Source organism: Pantherophis guttatus, chromosome 6, assembly GCF_059756535.1.
Source record: "Pantherophis guttatus breed Tessera chromosome 6, ASM5975653v1, whole genome shotgun sequence".
Lineage (NCBI taxonomy): Eukaryota > Metazoa > Chordata > Lepidosauria > Squamata > Colubridae > Pantherophis > Pantherophis guttatus.
The window spans coordinates 46,526,638-46,547,068 of NC_142068.1; the positions used below are offsets into that span (position 1 = coordinate 46,526,638).

The 20,431-nt window shown below is 37.5% G+C and overlaps 1 protein-coding gene across 14 annotated transcripts in view; it reads right to left on the bottom strand.

Moving 5' to 3' along the window:
* Positions 1 to 20,431, bottom strand: part of BTRC (beta-transducin repeat containing E3 ubiquitin protein ligase) — a 159,924-nt gene that overhangs the window by 64,799 nt on the left and 74,694 nt on the right. For 8 of the 14 annotated variants that reach the window (XM_034439931.3, XM_034439930.3, XM_034439936.3 and 5 more), the window contains 2 exons: positions 19,532 to 19,609; positions 6,735 to 6,821 (listed from right to left, as the gene is read on the bottom strand). In XM_034439931.3, the coding sequence (XP_034295822.1) occupies positions 6,735 to 6,821; positions 19,532 to 19,609 (165 nt within the window). The remainder of the gene's footprint in view (positions 1 to 6,734; positions 6,822 to 19,531; positions 19,610 to 20,431) is intronic. The other 6 variants (XM_087872834.1, XM_034439934.3, XM_060682941.2 and 3 more) reach the window with 1 other exon arrangement.

Sequence of the window (20,431 nt, forward strand, 5' to 3'; positions counted from 1 at the left end):
GAACAGCTGAAATATCTTATAAATAGCTCAGACCCAGAGGAAGTGCAAACGTCTGCATTGTGAATTGTAGATCTTAATTACAGACAATGGCTGGTACAGCAAGTACTAAGGAAAAAAAAACATCAGTGAAACAGTTGCACTGTTCATAGCTGGCAATAACTCTTCAGGAAAATATTTACTATCAATCAGTTATGAGAAAAGGGACTCCACGCTCATAAAACAGCACGTTGCTTCTCACACCAGCACTATTTTGATTCAGCATAATCTGAATTTAAACAGCTTGTTTCCTGTGGATATAATTTTGGAAATAAATAAAATATGTCATCTATCAAAATCTGGGAAAAATGCGACTTGGGTAAAGGGAACAAGAATATTAATATTTTTGCTTCAACCCATTTTTAAATAATTTTGACAAATGCTGGAAGGAGGAGTGACTAAGAAAGTGAAAAGTATTTCTTGTGATGTTGACCTCACAAAGATAATAAAAACATTGAACATATTCAATAAATTAATTATGTCTTATGGTTGTAGAATACTTGAGTAAATTTCATATTTCTTCTTTGGATTTATTTTCAGTTAATAAATGTGCATTTTCACTCTAAAATAATTATTGACATTCTTTTTTAAGAGGAAAGATGTATAAAATACATAGATTTTTAATTCCTCTGTTCAAACCCCAATTTTGAGCAGAACAGAAACGCACCAATTCCTAGAAGGCAGCATTAGCCATGTGTTCAGCCATCATTACAAAGAAAACATTAATGTGGATAAAGTGCAGAGCCTACTAAACTCTGATACAAAAAACAATGAGAAATAGTATTGAATATAGAAAGGTCACAATGCATAAACGGTCTTTCACTATAACTGTATTGACAGAATGCCTTTAAAGAAATTCCCAATAGGCATAGAGATGTTCAACAAATCTCATGTGCAAAATAAGGTCCTTGATCGAAGATCACTAATGCATTTCACAAACTTAAAATTTTCAAATACTATATATCCTATTCTAAATGATCCTATCACATCTTTTTATTTCCTAAGCCAATTAACTGCTCACTATAGAGTTTATATGTGCAGTTACATATGGTGCATGTAGTCTAACAACATGTAAAAAAAAAATCTAGATAGGAATGTTATCTCTTGATCTCCTAACCCCTTTGAAACAACTAGGAGGATACCACTGAAACAAAGCATAATTTCCCAAATCAGAACAGGATGACTAAAAAGCAGGGAGCAAGAGCTTCCATAAATTCAGGCCTAAAGAAATTCAAACCACTATGGAAGGAAATTTATTTCTGCCTCAGAATTCCTGCATTTCCAGGAACTTTCCATCCTTTTTGAATCTCCCAAAGATGCTTTTTTCAAGAGGCAACGGGACTTTCTGAAAGTCCCGTTGCCTCTTGAAAAAAGCACATTTGGGACAACCATGACCTGGATGACTGAGAATCTCCATAGACATCCTTTTTGAATATTCTTGAACCTCCAAATGGGAGGGGACAAGACATTAATAAGTACTTATATTGCAAAGTCTCCTCTATTGCCCAAAATACCCATATAGTATATACTTAGAGCTTACAAAATAAGAGAACAGCTGCTAGCTTGGCTGACTCTCAATAAGCCTCATTAAAGCAATACCTTAATTGTCCTTGAACTCAAGTAAAAGTTGTGAAGATGTCTCACTAAATTTATTGGGCCAACCTTAGAAGTGTCCACCTATCTGTGATTGAAATACTAAAAATGAGACAACAGTTAAACAAACCTTATTAGAATACTTGTTTACATACCTGGACACATTGATTGTACCATTCTATAGCTGATGGTGATCTATGTTCCTAATATGCTGAAATATTTTTTTTAGCAATTTGTAGGTACATGTCAATTATAAGAAATCAGCTTAAAACCCATCTGAAGTTGACATAGTTTTTACAAGTTATGGTAGTTTGTTTCTGAGCTCTTACAAGGCACATAACCATTTAGTTCTTCCTTATATAGCATCATAATATTCATACAGGTAGTCCTTGGTTAATGACCACTTGTTCAGTGACCATTTGAAGTTACAATGGTGCTAAATAGTGGTACTTAAGACTGGTACTCAAAATTCTGGTCACCCCAGCATCCCTGTAATCACATGATTGAGAACTGGACACTTGGCAACCAACTTGAACTTATGGTGGTTGCAGTATCCTGCAGTCATGTGATCCCTATTTGTAATCTTCCTGGCTGGCTTCCCCGATATATCTTCCTGCATGCTGCAGCCACCCCAAACCCCACAATGCTTACATTGGACCTTCCTGCACCCACCCCAAGCCTTCCACACTCACACTGTGCTAGACTGGCCCCTTCCACATCTAGCAGCAGCCCTAAACTGCCCATCATCATGCTTGCAAGATGCCTGGGACTTCCTGTCAGCTACCCCAGTCACTTTGCTTGTTCGTAGCTGGCAAGAAGTTGTGAGGAGGTCTTTGCTTCCGGATCCACAATTCTTGCTTAACAACGGCAATGGGATGCAATCATATGATGTCATGTTTTACAACTGCATTGTTTAGTAATAGAAATGCCAGCTCCGGTTTTGTCATTAACTGAGGACTATCTGTATTGCAATGCCTATTTAAAGTTAACGTCATGCATTTTTTGGCCAGTTTTGAATTTCTATGTCAAAGGGCGCAACCACACTGCCATGGTAATTTGCTTTCTAAGTATGCAGATATAAATATAAACATGACTGCCCCAAAACCTACCTTTCATCGCCTCTAAGCACTGAGAATAATAGAGGTGCTGCCTTCAAATACAGAATAGGTTCAGGGCAGTGACTGGTGGATGTCTGGAAGTCCTTTCCTCTCCCCCAGCAGTGACATTCAAATGGTATGAGCAATCACTGTCCCAAACGTGTGATGGTGAAGATTCAGAATTCCACTTGTCATATTCACTGCTTAATAATGGCAAAATGAAGTGGAACCCTGAGTGGCTAACTACTTTCTTCTTATGGGGAGTTCAAATCATCTAATAGTGATATTCCCTTGACAAAAACTTAAGTAAATATTCTGCTTTGAAACTCTGCCATGTGAATCCTCTAATATAGGGGTGGGCAACTGTAGCCCTTTTACAACCTGTGGACTTCAACTCCCAGAATTCCTGAGACAGCCAAGCTGGCTCAGGAATTCTGGGAGTTGGTCCACAGGTTGTAAAAGGTCCATAGTTGCCCACCCCTGCTCTAATAGGTTTCCATCCTATTTTGTTCTATAAAACCCTAACAAGATAACAAAAGGTGTTTATTATATGCAACATACCGGGTAAGGACTGCCACTATATAGGACAGATAGGCAGAAGACTAGCAGAATGCATCCATGAACACCAACTAGCAGTCAAAAAACACAATGAAAACTCTTTAATCTCATAACATATGGATGGACTCAACAACAGTTTCAATTAGAAAATTGAGCATCCTAGGACTAAGCTACATCCAAAAATGTTAGGGAATTCCTGGAAGTTTGCATTACACAAATCAATCATCAATAGGCACATAGAGATAAATCACATTCATACGCTAAGAGGCAATTAAAAAAGCTAAGAAGGAAACAAAAAGACCAAAATGCATCTTCTCTAGCAACTAACATTCAGAGAAACAGGAATTAACACCAGACAAACAATCAAGCAAAAACCAATAACGTAATCACGGAATTACCAAATCCTAGCATATAAACTAGTGCATATAAACAGGGCACTAACTACATAGTCGCTAGCACTGACAATGTTACCTAGTTAGGTAATGAAATGTCTGCAACCAAACTCAGAGAGCACAAGGGCTCCACAGTTATTATAAACTCTATACTGGGAAAGCAATACTGCTGAAGCACATCAAAATGTCCAGGAAGTTCCCTCCCTTCAAATCCTCCATCCAATTCAGTTGCTGAACTTTTCTTTTCTTCACAGCCTTCTTAAAACTATGACACACAAAGCTAGAGGTGGTAGGTTTCCCCATTTCGAGTTTTCAAAAAAAATAGTTACTACAGCAGAAGCATAGCCACCTCTATATCTATCAAAGCCGACCTAACCTTCTGGATCTTCCATAAGGTTAATCTTTTCATACCAGCATCAGGAAGAGGAGGAGGAGGTGCCTCCGACATGAGTGACATTAAACTGGCCATGCCCCCTGGCCACCCACACCCACACCCACACCCACACCCACCCGAGGTCAAACACAATCCTGATACGGCCCTCAATGAAATAGAGTTTGACACCCTGGTCTAGTTCTTTTGGCAGTCAGCAAAATAAGCTTTAAATCTCCAGCAGCAAGACAAGAGGATGTAATCCTGCAACAGTCCAATTGGACTATAACTGACCTTTAAAGACTCTTCCTACAATGTCTGCAGGAGAAGTCTTCTGTTAATACAGAATGAATAACTGTTGATTCTTGTAGAAACAACTCTTATCAACTTCAGCCTGTCTCAGCAATTGGCTGATAATGGGGTTGTGGCTTCACTGTGAGAACATATCCTTAGTGAACAGTAAGTGGAGTGTTTTTACAGTGTGGTAACCTAGTTGTATGGATGAGTCCATAGAAGGACAAGATAATATTCATGGAAATAAAAGAGAATAGCTTCTTCTGAACAAAGTGAGGATATAAAAGCTTTATGTTTCCATTTTAACAGGATAATACAAATACCCTGTCTATCTGTATATTTCCTAAACTGTGCAAATTTGTTTATTTAATATTCAAAGATATATGGTAAACACAGCTGGTTTAAAAATAAAAAAGTTTTGAGACATATATGTTACACACACCTATTCCCTTGCAAAATCTAGCAAAACCAATAAATTCATACACACAAAACATGCAGTCAACTATAAAAATCTTAGTGATACAGTGCTAGAAAAGAATATATCTTTAATTTGACAACAGGGCTTACTAATTATTTTTTGTTATCATTGGCTTTTTTCTCATGGATTGTCCCAAAGATTCTAGGAAGAATAAACAGAGGTCTAATTTCTGTAAGCACACCTTCATGTGCTGCAAAAAAAAAAAAAAAATCACCTCATGTCTCTCTACCAGCTACTTGTAAGTTATGGTCAAACCAATGAGCTCTGAACAGAAAAGCCTACTGCTGAACGAATTGCATATTGCCCAGCTTTCTCATACTCCCAGGGTGAAACTCAAACCAAATTTTTAGAGGGAATTTTCAAGCAGAGTGTAATACTGTGGTAATTACAAGAATCCCCATTTGTAGAAGATGGAATCATTTCTCTAATGCTCAGATAGAGCCTGATCATGTAATTACCAACTGTAGATAAGTGAAACTATGGATAATGAGGATGCTGGAAACAAGGACTACCTTTTCCAGTTATGTTTAAGAGATCTTGGCTATGAAGTTTATACAGATTTAACATGCTCATTGTGGAAGATATATATTACAAAAATAAATTCTACTTACCATATTTTTCACACTATAAGACGTACTTTTTTTCCACCCAAAAAGTGGATAGAAATGTCTGTGCGTCTTATAAAGTGAATGTTGCTGAAGCCCCGCCCACCTGCTGGCCCCTACCCTTCGGCCATTTTCAGCCTCCACATGCCTCGTTTTCAGCCTCCGTGTGTCCTGTTTTCGGCCCGTTCCAGATGGTGGGGATTGCTGTCGCCGCCTATTGTCGCCTGGAACGGGGCAAAAACGGGGCATGTGGAGGCCCAAAATGGGGCGCACAGAGGTGGCAATATGCAGCAGCTGTGGGCAGCAACAGTGGCGATGGGTGGCGGTGATCCCCGCACCCTGGAACAGCTGATCGTCAGTTCTGGGAGGCCGATTCAACTGCCAATCAGCTGCTCGTGCTAAATAAGGCTGTGCTGAAGCTGACTAGGCTGCAAGGAGGCAAATTGCTGGGAGGCAGAGGCAGATTTTTTTTTCTTGTTTTCCTCCCCAAAAGCTAGGTGCTTCTTATGGTCTGGAGTGTCTTATAGTGCAAAAAATATGGTAATAAGGTGCTTATTTTCCTATCAAAAATTACCTTGTGGTTGGAGCATCCATAAATGCTAACCTACAGCTGTATGCACTGAATCTTACAGGACTACCCTGAACTTTCTTCTAATGAAAACATGAAGCTTAAGTAAGGAGAAAGTGCACCCACATTCCAGTCATTCACAATTTCTCAGACCTAGTTCTTATTTTAAAACAGTCATATTTGGTTAGAGGGAAAGCTAAGACAAGATACACATTTTGTCTAAGAATAGTTCTTCTGAAGTGGAAATATAAAAAGACACATTACCCATTTACCATTATATGGCAATTTTAAGTTCTTCTGACTTCCCCTCTATCTTGTTAACAGGAGTCTCCAAAGGGGAGGGAATACAAGTAAATCTGAGTTTTTATTATATAATGGTGGCCAGCAGAGGGGGTAGGAGAGTATCACATGCTCACCATTTAGACTTCTATATAAACTTTACTTTAGAAAATAGATGATAGAGGCATTTAGATTCTTGGGTTACCTATTTAAATCAAACATGGGTACTTTCTTTACAAGAAGGTAGGAGAAAAATAAATCAAACCAACATATAAAAATATGACCCATGCTAAAATGTATTAAATAGAACATCTAGGATATATTTTGTTAAACTACTAGACTACAAAATATTTAAAATACATTTTGGCTTTTAATCTCTTTATTTTTCAGCTTTCTGAAAAGCCAAGGGATTATAGATAGGATGCCAAATGCCCACAAGGGTACACAGTCAAAGTTTTACTTACTTTGGCCACACAGCTTTCAGTCTTCATTGTAGTACCTAAGCAGACCGTGTCTTGGTTTAAGCAAAGTCTGGTACAGCTGTTATAGGCCTGTGAAGAGAGGAAAAAAAAGTGATAAAAATAGAGATACAACATAGTAAGAATCTATTTCTTTAAAAAAAATCTGTATTCCTAAAAGGGCCTTACCATAAAATATCAGATAATATTATTTGCAAATTGGTTTTCAGTTAAAAACTCAGAAGAAAAGCTGAAATACTGTGATTTAGTGATTAAAGAATTTAACTGGAACATTGTTTAAGATCTTAAACAAAATTCATATCAATCCTCAAGTATGAAATATCAGTGATGATATTGGGTCATGGTCTCTCAGTTGCTGGGAAAAAATTGGAGGAGTCTCTCCTTTGTATATCATCTTGACTTCCTGAAGAAAGTCAGGATATAAGAGAAACAAATAAATGCTAATTTTGTGATCACCAAAATCCTGCATTTACTTGAGACAATAAAAATTGAAAATACATATGTAAAGGTATGTAAAAGAACATTTACATATAGCATACTCCTCCCTTTCCCCCTCTCCCATGTACCCCTGCGATCAAGAGTCCATTAACCTCCTGCAGATCTGGGGATTCCTAACAGGTATGTATTCAGTAGACAAAATCTACTGCAAAAGCATTGCTATTTTATCTTAACAGCAATCACAATAGCACTGATATACTGCTCCATAGTGTTTTACAGCACTATCTGAGTGGCTTACAATGTCAGCACAGTATATTGCCCCCAACAATCTGGGTCCTTTTAGCAATCTTGGAAGGGTGGAAGACTGAGTTAACTGAGCAGGTCAGGATCGAACTCCTGGCTGTAGGCAGAATTAACCTGCAATACCGCATTCTAATAATGGCACAACTATGCTCGCCTTTTAAACATATCTGATGCCAAAATATACTTCGGCTTACTCACAGTGGTAATTGAAACATGAGAACTCTGTGGCTAAGCAGAGCCACAGTCGTAAAGTGAGATGTCATGTGATCATGGCAATTTACAATAGCTGTTTTGGCAGTCCCAGCTGCCACTTTTAGGTGAATCCTGCACAGTCATAATATCCCAGTGTCACATGATTGCTGTTTCTGATTTTCTGCTAATTTCCCAATGACTTTGTTTATCAGAAGTTGGCAGTTAAGTTTGCAAATGGTGAGAACATTACTGCAGGATGCTGCAATGTCATAATTGTGAGCCAGTTGCCAAGCACCAGAATTATGGTCATGAGCTGCCATTGCACTGACACTAAATCCCCCTTGTTCAGCACTGTGATAACTTTGAATGAACAAATGGTTCTTCAATAAAGACCTCCTGTATTATATTCATATATTTAACAAGGACATTGCACTGCGCATGATACAGGACTGGTGTTCTAATGAGTGAGGTCTATGATTATGGACAATGAGTCTGAACACAGAACACAAAATGTGTTCATACAAATTATATGGTCACAAATAGGAAAAGAAAGGTGTGTTGGACATGTTCACTAACTTCAATTCTTTGTAAAGACAAAGGGGGGATATAAATAAATAATATAAAATGAGTAGTTTATTGATGAAGCAAACAGTATCCAATATTAAAATAAGGTTCTTAAGTCTGTTGTTATCTTGGCTTTAAAAAAACAGAATTTTTAAAGATATTTAAAAGGCAACATCTTTTTGGCACGATGCTGTATTTGTTTGAACAACTGTTTCATCAGAGGGGTGATAGTGATAAATTTTATAGCCCCAAATTCTCGAGATCTTCCCCAAATTTTCTTTAAGGAGGGGTTTAAAGATAGACCCAGACTTTATTTTTGTTTCTTTGTTTGAGGCACGAATACTTTCCATTAACCAAAACACATGTATCTTCAATGTTCACTGAAAACAAAGATGGAAGAAGACATTCTGCGTTTTCATTTAGATGCTCCTTCCCTATTATTTACTTACTTTGAACACATCTTTTCATTTAAAAATATTAAGCCAGTTAGTTACAGAAAAATAAAGCCAATAATCATGTATGTAAGGAAAAATAAAAGAGAAAAATCACCTTTCATTCAAAGCAGCAAAACCCAGCATCTACAAAGAGAATCTGTCTACTGAACATCCAAAAGTGAGAAACTAAGTGTGCAATCCATAGAAAGTCATCCCACAATAGTTTGCTACACAAATTATTTCTGCTTCTCCTTATTAATGATCTTTGAGAGGCTTGAACAACTGCTTTCTTGATCTAGGGGATTACCCGAAGGGTAAAGCTTGAGAAATCTAAAACTCTTTCTGTCATGCAGGCAATATTACATTTTTTCACACTGCTTTGGATTTGTTCACAAAATGCAGAATGGAGTGTTAATGAGAAACAACAACTTGTATTTCAAACAATAAAATAAATAGTCTACCTTTGCATTAGACCAATGTTTTCTATGTGCCCATTAATAGTAAAAATAGTTTCTTTGATGAGCTACAAAATAACAAATATTCAATTTTGGATTGATATTTGAGAGTCAATATGGACTGTCATTTTTATTTTATTTTACCAAGATACTTTTATCTGCAAGAGCCAGTTTGGTGTAGTGGTTAACACATCAGGTTGGACATTAGGGAGAGTGTGAGTTCTAGTCTTGAAGCCAGCTGGGCAACCTTGGGCCAGTAAGTCTCTCTAAACCCTAGGAAGGAGGCAATGGCAAACCAATCCAAAGAACCATGCTAAGAAAATTGCAGGGATTTGTCCAAACAATTGCCAGGAGTCAACACTTAAAAGGCAAGCATGCAAACACACATTTTAAAATAATATTTGAATTTGGGGGTCTTATTTGATTTCCCATTTTTCCTTTAGCATGTATTCTCAGCAGCACAAACTCTGTTACCTGTGAACTAGATTTCTGTCCGTCCTGGCTTCTTTGGGCATTTCAGGGTGGTGGTGTTATGTTTGGGAGATTTTGAATGACAATTTAAGGGAAAAAGTAATGCTCCCTCTCTTAAAGAAGCCAGTTTTTGGTGTCACTGTTTTTGACAACTTTCTCCCTGTCTCTAATATTCTTTTTCAGGAAAAGGAATTTTTAGAGAACATCTTCTCTAAAAATTTCAGGAAATTTTTTAGAGAAGATGACAAAACTCCAATTATAAGGGATCCTAGATTATCAAGATCCTTTCCAGCATGGATTCAGATCTAGATATACTGTAGGAAACTACACTGCGGACTATATAATTTACTATATATATTACTGCAGACTATATAATTTACTATATAATTCTTTGACTTTCAGGCTCAGAAGCTGAATTGTCCAAATACCTCCTCCCCAAACACCAAGAGAAACCCGTTTCTGGGCCATGAGAAACAGTGTCTGAAATGCTTGCCTGATTCTGTGCCAGAGGTAGATAGCCTTTAATACAGTTTTATATTGCATATAAAGAATGCAAGCATAAACCAGTTTGTTGAAAACTACGCTTTTGGTGAAAGCTTGCTATAATTCTGAACAAGTTTTCAATTTCACACTGCTGCTAGGGTAAAACATTTTAAAGAGTTTAATTTTTACAGTGGCTTCAATGACACAGGATTATCTAACAAAGTAATGGCTAATCAATAGGGGTTTAGTTGTCAGGTGAAACATATAACACACTAAAAGGGATTGATTGTTAGACTCCTTCTTATTTACTAGGAGGTATATATTTAAAATGACACAAACTTGTTACCAAGCTACATTCCTTTAACCTTGCAAAGACTGTTTGAGATGAGTGTTAAGCAGCCTATAGCAAAACACACACTAATGGAAAAGAATATCAAGAAAACACACCGCTGCTTCAAATCATGTCAAGAGCAGGAGGAATACAATGAGGGTGACTAGGAGATACAAAGCTTAATCTGTTTCCAAACTGCCATCCCTGCTGGTACACGCTAAGAAAAAGAGAATAAACTCTACAATAATTGTCAGCGTGGAGGGTTTGGAAGGCCAAAAACTGGCCCGTTTTTTGTGAAAATGGGCCCATTTTTCACAAAAACAGGATGTGCAGAAGGTTTGGGAGGCCTACAGAGTGCTCCTGGGAGGCCACAATTTTTTTCTTGTTTTCCTCTTCGAAATCTAGGTGGGTTTTATAGTCTGAAAAATATGGCATATGAATCACAATTTATGGGTGGTGGGCTTAAATAATTGCATCAATTCAGAATATTTTGATATGGACTTAAACAGCAAACAAAAAAGATGGACTAATATACAGAAAATATTTTGAAGTTTGACCATAATCTGAGTTTCTACAGGTATTGTAAAAATGGCCAACATTTTCTGTGGAGCCATATTTTTTTACACTAAAAGAATCTCATTTTTCAATTTAAAAAATTACACAGTTTTCATTTTATCGCTTTTTAATTGACAAGCATTTTCAAGTTCTCATAAGTTACTTATATACAGTCTATTGATATCAATGTGACAAACAGCATGTTCAGAGAATCAGAAATAATTACAAAGTTCTTAATGTATATGTAATGCTGATATCACTATGTATCAGTCTGTCACATTTATTGTATATAATCATAGGTTATTACAAGCTAAGTGATGTGTAAAACTGTCCTTAGGTTACCAGTGTGAAGTAAGGTTAATTGTCAGAGAAAATAGCCTTTGAATCTCTGAGAGATTTCAAGCTTCCCATTTAAACCAATTGAAACCTTTTACAATTGTATGGTCTAAAGAAAATGTAATTTCCCAAGCAATTCATCCAAAAGATCACCATCTGTGAGTAAAACCCCATTTTTGTCAGGTGTGGCAATCTAAAGTTCAATGAGAATGCTTTCCCTACCAATTAATAAGTACATGATTTATCAGAGAAATATTGTAATTAAAAATTCTAAAATACACAGCTCACCTTGTCCTACTATTTTTAGAGACATGATTGTTAAAGAAATATTTGGGAACAGAACTGCCAGATGGTTTTAAAAATATTAGATTCTGAAGAACTCAGCAGATTTAAGAAGTTATAGGTAAATCACTTCTACAGATTCACAAATACTATTTCCATTTCAAAGGCGGAAGCTTCCATTAATTGTGTTTAATACTTTTTGCAGAGAGAGATACTTCCAAAAGTATTAAATAATGCTTGTAAATTTGAAAACATTTATAAACCATGCAATTAAAAATGAAATTTAAGTTGAGCTGCACAGTATTACCCATATTTCAAAATGCAACTAGTATTTCCAAATCTATGGTTAAATCTATTTCCATAGTCCAGAGTATTTATTATTCAAATTTCTAAGATTATATATCTCAACAGGAATTCTGGCTCTAGATGAATTAATAATAAGAGAGGCAACAGAAATTTGCAATGTAAAATCCCAATATAGCTCAATCCAGGTAGGCACGTGCCTCAAACTGCCTCAGGACCTGAGAGAAAAGCCAGGTATTCAACATTTGTTTAAAGGATAGCAGTGCTGGAGGAATATGCTGTTCCAGAGGGCATGAAGTGAGGCCAATATGTCAGATCATAGAGGACAGGCCAAAAGAGTGGCAGAAAAAAAGTCCCTCAGATAAGCAGGCTGTATCCCATGAAGGACATTGTAGATGAAAACTAACACATTGAATGGAGTAGTTCACAGAGGGATTATATGGGCATATCAAGTTATGCCCATCATTCATCTATTTTAAGAATGTATATGTCTGCTTTCGTTTTCCATTTGGAGCACAATTGTTTATACCGCTGCATTTTGGACCAGCTGTTGTTTGAGTGGTCAAGAAACAATGCACAGTTATTTCAATAATCCACTCACAAGATAACTAAAGCATGGATGACTGTGATAAGAATCTCCCAGTCCAGTGTAGGCAGTTTTGAAGATCTTGTCCACTTCTTCAGTCTCAGGGTCAAACACTTCCCATGTAACAGGCAAGGATATGCCTAAAAAACTCAAGAGTTACTCAGTTGGAGCTCGGTTAAGTTTAACACTCATATCTTTGCCAGAATCCAGTGCTGCTACTTTGAATGCTCATCACAGTGGCTGAAACTGAAACCATCCCTTTTGAGGGAGATGGGCGGTTCAGAAATGTGAACAGTAACATGAATTTTCGGGCTGGAAATCAGCCAACTGCCAACCTTCCAGATGCCACAACCCCTCCATGCTAGCTACATTGTTTAAAATGGTGGATACAATGTAAGAGGTCAATCATGGATAGACATCCTATTTGAGGGCCCATCTCGTCATTCCTGGAAACCCAGGACTTTGTTCTTTACATTTATCCACAGTTGTCCTACTCTACTCCAACCACCATTCTCAATTAAAGAACAACTGAAATCATCAATTTCAAATAAACCTTTCCACCCACTGGCTGGAAAAACCTAGTAAAACACCATTTTCTCTGTGGCTACCATCAATATTCAACCTCCCTTGATCACCACCTTAAAGATAAAGGCATAAAAAAGAAAGATAGAAACATTTGGCAAGGCACAATATAAACTAGATAAATCAAAACCCTTTTCAAAAATATTCCCACAGCTCTGTTTAAAATACTGCAATTAGATCTTTCTTCCTGTGGAACCCAGAGAACCTAATTTTACCACTAGAGGGAAGAATTGTCTTGGTACATAGGCACAATACATAGAAATGATTTTTTTAAAACAATTTCTTTAACAAAAGTTCTCTTGACTAGATGAGCCTTCTAATTACATACAAAATAACTAATAAGAAAAAAATCAAGACTCCCTCAACATTTTTTAAAGGGCAGCGATATTATCTGTTCCCATTTTAACTTCCCCCCAACCCTGAAAGTTACCCAATAAAGCTCTATTGACAAAAGCAAGGAAAAATAATTGTTTGTAAAACAAAATCTGAAATAACAAGATCAAACAAAAGAGAAATGTCATGGTAATTAGGCATCTGGTAGTAACCTGTAAATAAACTGTCCTCCAAAGAGAGCAGAAAATACATTCTGCTAAATTATGATTCAAGCACTTATTTTTAAAAACAGATTAGCTAATGTTGGCAGAATTTGCCAGATTCAAATAGCATTCCTTATGTATAGGCGGTCTATTCCATTCCTGCCTCATATCTTGACCATATAAACATGCAAAACCCACTTTTTCTGGCTTTCCTGTCTGCTGTTGCTAGCCTGCCTTATGTTTTGCTCATCTTCAAATGTTCAGATTGTTCATTTTAAAGCCTAGTCATTAAAAGGGAAGATGGCAACTTAAGCAGTCATTTTTCTTCCCATTTACAATAGGTGACATTTCTCCAGCAGTGCACAAGGTGTTGAAAACCTGGCAGCTGTTACCTCCTGGGACAGAGCTCCTTTTTTATCCTCCTCTTGACAGTTTAACTCAATGGGTCAGCACCTTTAAAGACAGCAAAGTATCAGTGAAGTGGATGGCTAGAGTTGAATTACTGCACCCTCCCTAATCAATGGAAGCCCTCACTGCAGGTGAAACTCTTCATCTATAGAGGTGCATGGGGGAGGAAAATGTAATGCCTTAAGCCAGATGGGTTTCATCTTGTGGTGTGTGATTTTTGCTTTGTCTTAAAAAAAAAAAAGAATGGAACAAGCTAACAAGCGGACAGATACTTTGTTAGCTTCTTGGCCTCTCTCATGGCTCTGAAGCCCCAGGGTTCCAGCCACACAAGAGAAAAGAATTCAGCATACACGTAAACACTTAAAGAAATATAACTAAGGGGATGGCAGCATGCTGTTTTCAAAGAGTTGAAAGTCCTGTTCACAGCTTTATTTATCACTATGCACGTTCAGTAGGCTGTAAGTGGACAGAGAAACAAAAGGTCAGAAGAATAGGCAATGCTAGACATTTACTCCCTTAGAGAGGAAGGCAGAAAAGCAGCACATCTGACAGACATGATTAGTATTAAAGTAAAAAGTCAATACAAGTGGGCTTTGTGTTTCAGGATAATATCTTTGGCAGCAGCCTTGAATTCCTGTTTAATTTATAAAGTTAACTCTTAAAGTACTAAAGAAAAGATTATTAACTGAGGGAGGGCAGGAAACATAAATGCATTACTTTATGAATATTTAAAAAAAAACTTGCTGGTCATTATCAATGTTAAAGGTCAGGCTAAATCAATCATGTTGATTTTTCTCTCCCTTAAAGATATGCATTCAATTTTAGATAACTATGAGATTTATTTATTTATTTTTACTGTTTTTCCTTCATAAGGTTTGCCCAAAATTGTAAACGTCCTATGGTTGGGCTCAGCCAGAGTGTCAAACTGGTGGTCCGTGGGCCAGATGCGTCACGCACAGGCCACACCCACCCCAGCCCCATGAAGGGGGGAACTGTCGTGAAATATCACGTGATGGCAATGTGACGCCGCAAGTTTGACACCCGTGGGCTCAGCAGTTTTTCTACTTTCCCCACAATATATCAGAAGCTTTCTAAGTCCTCTGAATATTGCAGCCAGAAAACACAATGCAAAACTGCTGAAGAAATGGCTGACCAAAATACGGTGATGGAAAGGTATAACTATTCTAGCAGGGGAATTCAAGGAGCTGAAGTCCATACATCTAAAAGTTGCTGAGATTGAGAAATGCTGATGTAGAAGGAAGGAGAACCATTTTAGTTGACAGAAAGTCAGGGATAGCTGCTTCACTTTTATTCTGTCTGGAAGCTGTGCACTTCAATGCAAAAACTGCCATGCATATCATTTCAATGATGCTGCTATCAGCACTTCCCCCCACATGGCACCTTTTGACATAAATTCCTCTCTGCAACGACTATCCAATCTCCCTCCACCCGCAGAGCAAGTTTTGACAGGAAAAAGATACTTCATTAATACTCTATTTGAGCAAAGGGGAGTAGTTTTCCTTAAATAACCTGTGCTGAGCCAATCTTTTCAAAAAAGGCAGGAGAGTAATCAAGTTCAGGGCAGCCCTGGACAGCTGCCCTGTGACCTAGGCCTGTTGACCTTTACTATTCATCACTTTCCTTTAGAGTAGGAGGGCAGACTCTTGGGGAGTGACTTCACAATAGACAGCTACAATCCAACAATAATATGGTGCTTACAAAAAGAAAGGGAAAACCCAGATGGTATTGCAATAAATTTACAAATCTTCATTCATGGCTCTGTTTAACACACCCCAAAGCCAAAAGGCGCAAAAGTCCCTGGAGAGATTCCCCCTCATTGGCTTCTAAAGACTAACTCTCTTTTTAGGCTACTAAGACTCAATTCTTCACAGAAGTAGAGCCCTTAAAATAATAAATGCTTGACCCAATCAATCTACCATTCAGATCCAACACTAAACGATGGGTACTGAAAACTAATTATGTTTTTGGCAAGAACTTTGAATTTAAAATAGAAACACACAGGTTAAAAAGGGCACTGAAGCATTTGAGAGGGTCTTTCAAAAAGGCTGCACACATACATAAAACAGGATTCAAACCAGGAGTTTCATTCAATAATTCACACATTTATTTTTAAAATGAATCAGATTAGTCCCATGTGTGACCTGCTGGTCCATCTGTATTCACTGGACTTAATGGGCATTCTTTTCACACTAGCTTCAGTTTGAAGTATGAGACAGATAAATTTAGTTTAATTTTCAACAGATCAAGCTATCCATTTTCCAAACAGACCATCTGGATCAGCCTATTAAAATTAATTTATAACTTAGCAGAGAAAGCATTTGTTTGTTAGCTAAACATAGTTGCCAAAAACTTTGGCCCTCTTGTTATTGTTTTCTAAAACTTCACACACACACACACACAAATCATATGCTGCATGTGTGTATACAGATTTTATCCCTAACCTTGCCCCTCCACAGAATTTACTACATGTATTTTTTTCTACTTTTAAACTAATTATTTCTCTCTCCTTTATTCCTTCTATTCATGAGAAAGTGAAAGCAGTCAAAATGAAGCCCCTCATACACTATCTTTCAACTGTTACCCTGTTTCTCCCAAATTAAGACATCCCCTGATAATACGCCCAATCGGGCTCTTGAGATCATGGCAATAAGGCCAAGCGCTTATTTCAGGGTTCAAAAAAATATAAGACAGGGTCTTATTTTCGGGAAAACGCGGAAATGTTGTTAATGCAGGGTGAACAGTGGTAATTCTTGCCAGAGAAAAGTTAATGGTCACTAGGATCCTTATGACTAATTTAATTCCTCTATTATGAATGCCTTTATCATTGTAGATCAGATAGCGATAACGGCTTTTCACATTATTTAATCACTCTTCAATTCAAGATAAATATTTTTATTTTAATCAATTAACCAACCCCTTCATCAAGTAATCTCCCAGAAGAACTTTTGTTTTGTATGTAGTTTAGGTTGAACTGCAAAGTCTTTGGTGCTCCCTGAGCACTGATGTTACCTAGTTGGGTAATGAAATGTCTGCAAGAAAACAACCAAGCTCAGAGAGTACCAAGGACTCCACATTTTAAACAGCTCTAGCTAAAGAAAAAGCCATATTTTGCAGGGCTAATGTGAAAAATATATCCAGTAACTTTGGCAGTCAGGGTTATTGACTATATTTTAAAAACATGTTATTGCTGGTTTATCTTAGGTTAGATTATCTATGAGTTCTCAGCTTCTAACAGCAACAATTGCACAGTAAAATCTCTAATTTGGGGGTAAGAATACTGATTATTTGTAAACTATAAAGGACAAAATTCTCCAAACAGGTTAACACACTCAGGTTGCCATATAATCTTTCCCATTAAATTTGCAACAGCAACAGCATAAATATGCTGATAATATACTGTATTTTTCAGAGTATAAGATGCACCTTTCCCTCCCTAAAAGGGGGTGTCTTATACACTGAATTTAGCCCCGCCCACCCACTGGCCCCCACCCTTTGGCCTCTGCCTTGCAGCAGTTACCTCCTTGGAAGCAAACAGCAAGAAAAAACAGCTCCTTTCAGCTTCAGCACAGTCTAATTAGCACAAGTTGATTGGATCGTCCTCCCGACTCTCAGCTGATTTGCTCTCAGCTGTTTTGCGTAGGGCTCTCTGCTTGCTACAAAGACGTAAATTGCTGGACCAGATTTTTTTTCCTTGTGCTAATCAGGCTATGCTGAAAATGAAAATGAAAGTAAAGCAGTTACTTTGCTTGGTTTGCTGTTTGCTGCAAAGGCAAAATTGCTCAGAGGCAGAGGGAGATTTCTTTTTCTTCTTTTCCTCACCCAAAAAGGTATGTGCGTCTTATACTCCAGTGCGTCTTATACTCCAAATACGGTAAATCGTATGCCCCTCATTTAACTAGTAGTTCTGGTACAGACAGAACACTCTCCTTTCTATATTGCAATTCTCACACACTTGCCTGCTGCTCACCTCCAGCTCTGCGGCCCGGTTCCTAACAGGCCACAAACCGGTACCAGTCTGTGGCCCAGGAGTTGTGCACCCCCTGTCTTAGATCACTGCCTCTCAAAGACATAAATTGTAGGTCAAATTAAATTAACCTTGCTATTCCAAACAGTTTAGTCAAATCATAATTTTACTTTCACACAGTCCTGAAATTTCTCAATAGTACTTTGCCAGTAGTAGGTATGTAGCCTCACCAAACATTATGTTGCTATGTACCGTGTTTCCCCGAAAATAAGACCCTGACTTATATTTTTTTGAACTCTAAAATAAGCGCTTGGCCTTATTGCCATGGATGCAAAAGCCCGATTAGACTTATTTTCAGGGGATGTCTTATTTTGTGGAAAACAGGGTACGTAACACAGTCATTGAAGGTTAAGGATATAGTATAACTATAGATAATCTGAATGCATTGGGGTCCCTTAACTTTCCTTCTTATTGCATTCAAACTGGGACCAGAAATATATGACATTTTACTCTGATGTAACTTTCATCAATATATTGAATAATTGACTGCTAATTACTTGTTCACTTGAATTTTGTATGAGATAATCTTGCTGTTTCCTAAGAGGTTAAATAGGTTACAGAAGTCTGAATGGCTATGTTATACATAAGATGGGAGACTGTTGCCAGGTGAAATCAGCAAATAAAATGACTACAATTTTATCTGTCTGATACACAAGGCTCTGCTTTATAAACATTACTCAACCAGGTTAAGATCCATAGGGAACAACTCCCAGACTGCTCTATAAAGATTATAGGTTATTTAGACATAGATTAGCTCCTAAAAGTCAGCTTCTGAAGAATACAGAATCACTTCAAAATTAGCATAATGTTTCAAATTGAAAGGTTGTAACAAAATCATGTCTATATTTATGCTATAGCTTTTCACGTTCCAAAAGTATGTCAGAGAATCCTAGCTGTTTTCAAGTAAAGAGGTGGATGGTATTTGTGAGTCTGAATCAGGGGTGAAATGTAAAATGTGTTATTACCGGTTCTGTGGGCATGGCTTGATGTGTGTGTGTGGGGGGGGGGGGGTAATGTGACTGGGTAGGCGTGGCCAACTTTTTTTTTTTTTTTTACTTTTCAAAGCATTTTTTCTAATGCTTTGAAAAGCCTCTGGTGATCGATCAGGCAACTCAGCTGGGATCGTCAGAGACTTTTCAAAGCATTTTTTTTACCACCTCTTCGGCCAAGAGGTTGCAGAAAAAAATGCTTTGAAAAGCCTTTGAGGATTGCAGCTGAGCCGCGCGATCATCAGAGGCTTTTTTTTTTTACTTTTAAAAGCATTTTTTCTACAATCTCTTCCAACGAAAAAATGCTTTTAAAAGTAAAAAAAAAAAAAGCCTCTGATGATCGTGCAACTCAGCTGAGCATGGTGGGGGGGGGGGGCGCGCAGGGATTTTTGCTACCGGTTCTGCGAACCACCCGCCACCATTGCTACCGGATCAGGTGATCCGGTCCGAACCAGGAGCATTTCACCCTGCTCTGAATCAATTTCATACCTGCCTAAGTGCATTCTTCTCAGGAATGATCTTTCTGGGAGGCTCATCATTATTACAATCTTCTCTTTCAGAGGAAGTCTACCCAGAAAAGAAAAAGAAAAAGAAAATATTAGTTCAAGTATTCCATTAAGGCAGTTACCTACATAATTAAACAAACATTTATAATACAGGCAGTCCTCATTTAGCAACCGCAATCGGTTCTATTGGCAAGGTTGCGAAGAAAATCATGTGACTGAAAGAAAGCAATGCTGCAAAGATCACTGGTTGTTGCTGTCTCGTTAAGCAAAAGTTCTCTCATGCAGTGATGCCAAAATTACTCTCGTTCTGGTGTGTATTGTTGTCAGTAGAAGAAATTGGGCACAAGTGCATACCCAGGTCAGAAAATTATTTTTTACTAACAGTTATTACCATCATATTTGGAAATGCTCAATTAATAAGGCAACTGCTAAATGAGAACTACCTACCTGTATTGCAAATATAAGTTTGTTGTTTTAAATTTCTACAATGCAAAATGCTTATTCTTTTACATATCTAAACTCGTATGTCTTACTCTGTGACAGTACAGGATTTAGTACACTGAAATCTCTTTTATGAAATTTAAATGAATGTAACAAAGTGGACATCCTATAAAAACAGAGGTTTTTATGTAGCATTTGTAGGGCTCAGAGTTCAGTTTTTTTGTTCAGCTAAATGGCAGAGACCCTATCTGCCTCCCACCACCCAGAAAATAAAATATACCTCTTTTCTGGTAAAATTCTGTTTCTGTTCCTACAGGTGATATTACAATGACATCACCCCAAATCATGAAACCCTCAGTAAGCAAAATAACAATAAAAAAATAAAAATAAAACTCTTGTTTGTTTTGCAACCCACAACAGATATCTCCAAATCTCTTGTGAG